This window comes from Aegilops tauschii, chromosome 5 (assembly GCF_002575655.3).
Source record: "Aegilops tauschii subsp. strangulata cultivar AL8/78 chromosome 5, Aet v6.0, whole genome shotgun sequence".
NCBI classification, from domain to species: Eukaryota; Viridiplantae; Streptophyta; class Magnoliopsida; order Poales; family Poaceae; genus Aegilops; species Aegilops tauschii.
In genome coordinates, this window is record NC_053039.3 from 567,958,911 (window position 1) to 567,961,754 (window position 2,844).

A 2,844-nucleotide genomic window follows, 5' to 3' on the forward strand; every position below is an offset into this window, starting at 1 on the left:
CATAATTTTATGTTGTTGCAGGCTCAAAAAGCCAAGGAAAAAGAAGAGGATGAGCAACTTGTTGACAAGTTAGATAGTGACTGATGTTCCTTCATTCCCAAGCAGCTGAATCCCAAATTTGAGGATAAGCATGTACTCCTATTTGCTAGCTATTCTATGTTGCCAGCTTCTTGCCTCTGGCGTGCTCTGTTTTGGCCTGGCCTGTCCTGTTCTTGAAATGGTCTAGTTATGGATTTTCATACATCCTTGCTTGTCTTTCTGCAGTTACATTAATGTTATTGATTATGATCCTGACCGAGAGAGGGCGCAGCTGAAGAAGCGCGTGAAGAGTGAGAGGAAATGGGCAATGCGTGAGATTCTGGAATACAATAATTTCCTGGCTGCCGCGAAAGATTATAGGATGAAACAAGAGCAAGCTGAAAAGTATGGTAGAATGGTGGCTTTTCTTCAAGAACAGGAACGTGCTTTTAAATCTGGGCAGCTGGGGAAAGGCAATAAGAGGAGGTGACATTTCTCTGCGTTTATCAAGTGTAAATATATACATTGTGATGATGTCGCAGTTCAGTTGGTTGACGCCCTCCCTGGGTACTGGAGATGGATAGAGGCATGTGCCTCGAGATAGTAATCTAATGTCGCACAGGAAGCGATCTAGTTCTCTCCTTTGTTGATTGCTTCTTGTAATCAGTGTTACCTAGAGATGTGTATGAACCAAACATGATCTTGTTCCTCACGTCGTTTTTCCATAATTAACGGAAAGACATCCTCCTACACTAGAATCAATTATTGGTGATATACTGTTCAATGTCGCTTGACTGCATCATAACTTCACTTTTTGCAGTGACAACCTTTCATATGGCATTCTGTCTGTCTCTAAACTAACTCTGTATCATGCTCATATTTCAAGAAAGATACATTTACTATTGCATTTGGTCCTCTCCTATACCAATCAATCACAAGATGTATCAGCCAAGACAGATCACTTAGATTAACATGTAATAAGAACTAATAGCCTGATATGATAATAAATTGGGGCCTGCATTCATCAGGAACCTCTTGTTCTTTGTGCTTTGATGGGCGACATTTCGTTTACTAGATTTAAAGTATCGTGTACCGACACTGCCCAAAACTCATTTACATGTTACTGTTCTTTAGTATAACACTTTTGACTATCAACTTGTTTAGTATGACATTTTCTACGATAGGTCCAGTGGTATGACTATGGTGTTATAAATCTTAGTGCTACCTTCTATGTCGATGGTTAAGACTGGAATTATTTTGATTCTAAAATGAACCCAAATTAACACGGAGGGAATATTTCAAATAGAAAGCAAGGTTGGTATAGACCTAGAAACTATAGAGTTGCATACTCTAGTGGTATGCACAAGAAACATACTTGGACATGTAAAATGGGTCGAAACTCAGAAAGACATTGCAAACAAAACGGCAGAATCAAGCAATTGACTATTTGAGATCGAAAAGGCTACAAATGAGGTACTCCTTCACATATATCTATTGGCACAAACCTGCCTGAACAGGTGTAGGAGTTAAATGTTAATCCAAGAAATGATATTTAGTTCCTTCCACCGACGCTCAAGATCATCCCTTCCATGTATGCCATGTGTCCTTTGATGTGAAATGCTAGCAAAATGATGAAAATTAAAATACATATCCAGCTCCAATTATAGCTTGCTCAACAAAGGGCAATTTAGTGGTATCCGCCACCACCAGATCCGGATCCATTGCCTCCACCACTGCCAGTTCCACCATTCTGGGTCTCACCATTGCCGCCACCCATGCCACCACCAATTCCTGTAGCATAGCCTTCGCCATAAGAGCCAGTGCTACCGGTCTGACCGGCGCCAGACCCAGCACCAGATCCAACTCCAACGCTTGGGCCTTCAGCGTCACCTCCAGTTGCGCCGCCACCATTGCCACTTCCTCCTCCATTTGCAAAGCCTCCAGAACTGTCGTCGCTGCCCGCCTGTCCAGCGCCAGCGCCCACACCACCTCCATTTCCGTTGTTACCGCCACCACCACCGTTACCACTACCGCCAGCATCAGAGTAGCTGGTACCATCACCACCGGCAATAGGAGCCGGTGCGTTTGACACACCACTCTCACCATATCCCTTGCCAAGGCCAGATCCAACTCCAGTTCCACTAGACCCATTTGCACCACCACCTTCGCCCCCACCCCCGCCCATACCATCAGCATTGGCATAACCATTGCCACTAGGGGCTGATGCAGAGCCACTCACACCGCTACCAGAGCCATAGCCGGATCCGGAACCAGACCCAGATCCACCCTTTGATCCTCCTCCGCCACCAGCTCCTCCCCCTCCACCAGATCCCTTGGCAAAGTTCCACTTGTTACCCCAATCTCCACCACTCTCACCATATCCTAAGCCGCCACCTGACCCAGACCCTCTACCAAATCCACTCCCACCCGACGCACCGCCGCCGCCTCCCCCGCCACCACCACCACCTGAGGCACTGGAGGAGCTAGCGAGCATCCTTGCAGCATCGGCAAGCCCAATGCTCACAAGGACAACAAAGCCAAGAGCTGCAAGCTTGGTGGGGGTAGCCATTGTGAGTGAGCTGGGTGGAGTGAGACGAGTTGGGTGCTGAGAGCAGAGAGGGTTGGCTAGGTATATATAGTGCTGGAGGGGATGCAGTGCATTGGTGACATATCTTACGGTGATCCGATCGAGCTCTGTTGGTTGTGCAGTATGAGTGGGTTATTCGATGAGAAGTTTCCTATGATCATAATGCCAGCAGTACCGTTGACTATATATACATATCGATCTAGATCGATTAGCCGCTACCAAGACAGCATGTAAATATG

The 2,844-nt window shown here is 46.2% G+C and overlaps 1 protein-coding gene across 1 annotated transcript; it reads right to left on the reverse strand.

Moving 5' to 3' along the window:
- Positions 1-1,330: 1,330 nt before the first annotated feature.
- On the reverse strand, positions 1,331-2,618 carry LOC109754078 (uncharacterized). The gene has a single exon (XM_020313000.4). The coding sequence runs from the start codon at positions 2,585-2,587 to the stop codon at positions 1,706-1,708; it is 882 nt and encodes a 293-aa protein (XP_020168589.1). The 5' UTR covers positions 2,588-2,618; the 3' UTR covers positions 1,331-1,705.
- Between the last annotated feature and the right edge of the window lie 226 nt (positions 2,619-2,844).

Coding starts and splice junctions, on each gene's coding strand:
- LOC109754078 (XM_020313000.4), bottom strand. CDS start 2,587: ATGGCTACCCCCACCAAGCTTGCAGCTCTTGGCTTTGTTGTCCTTGTG.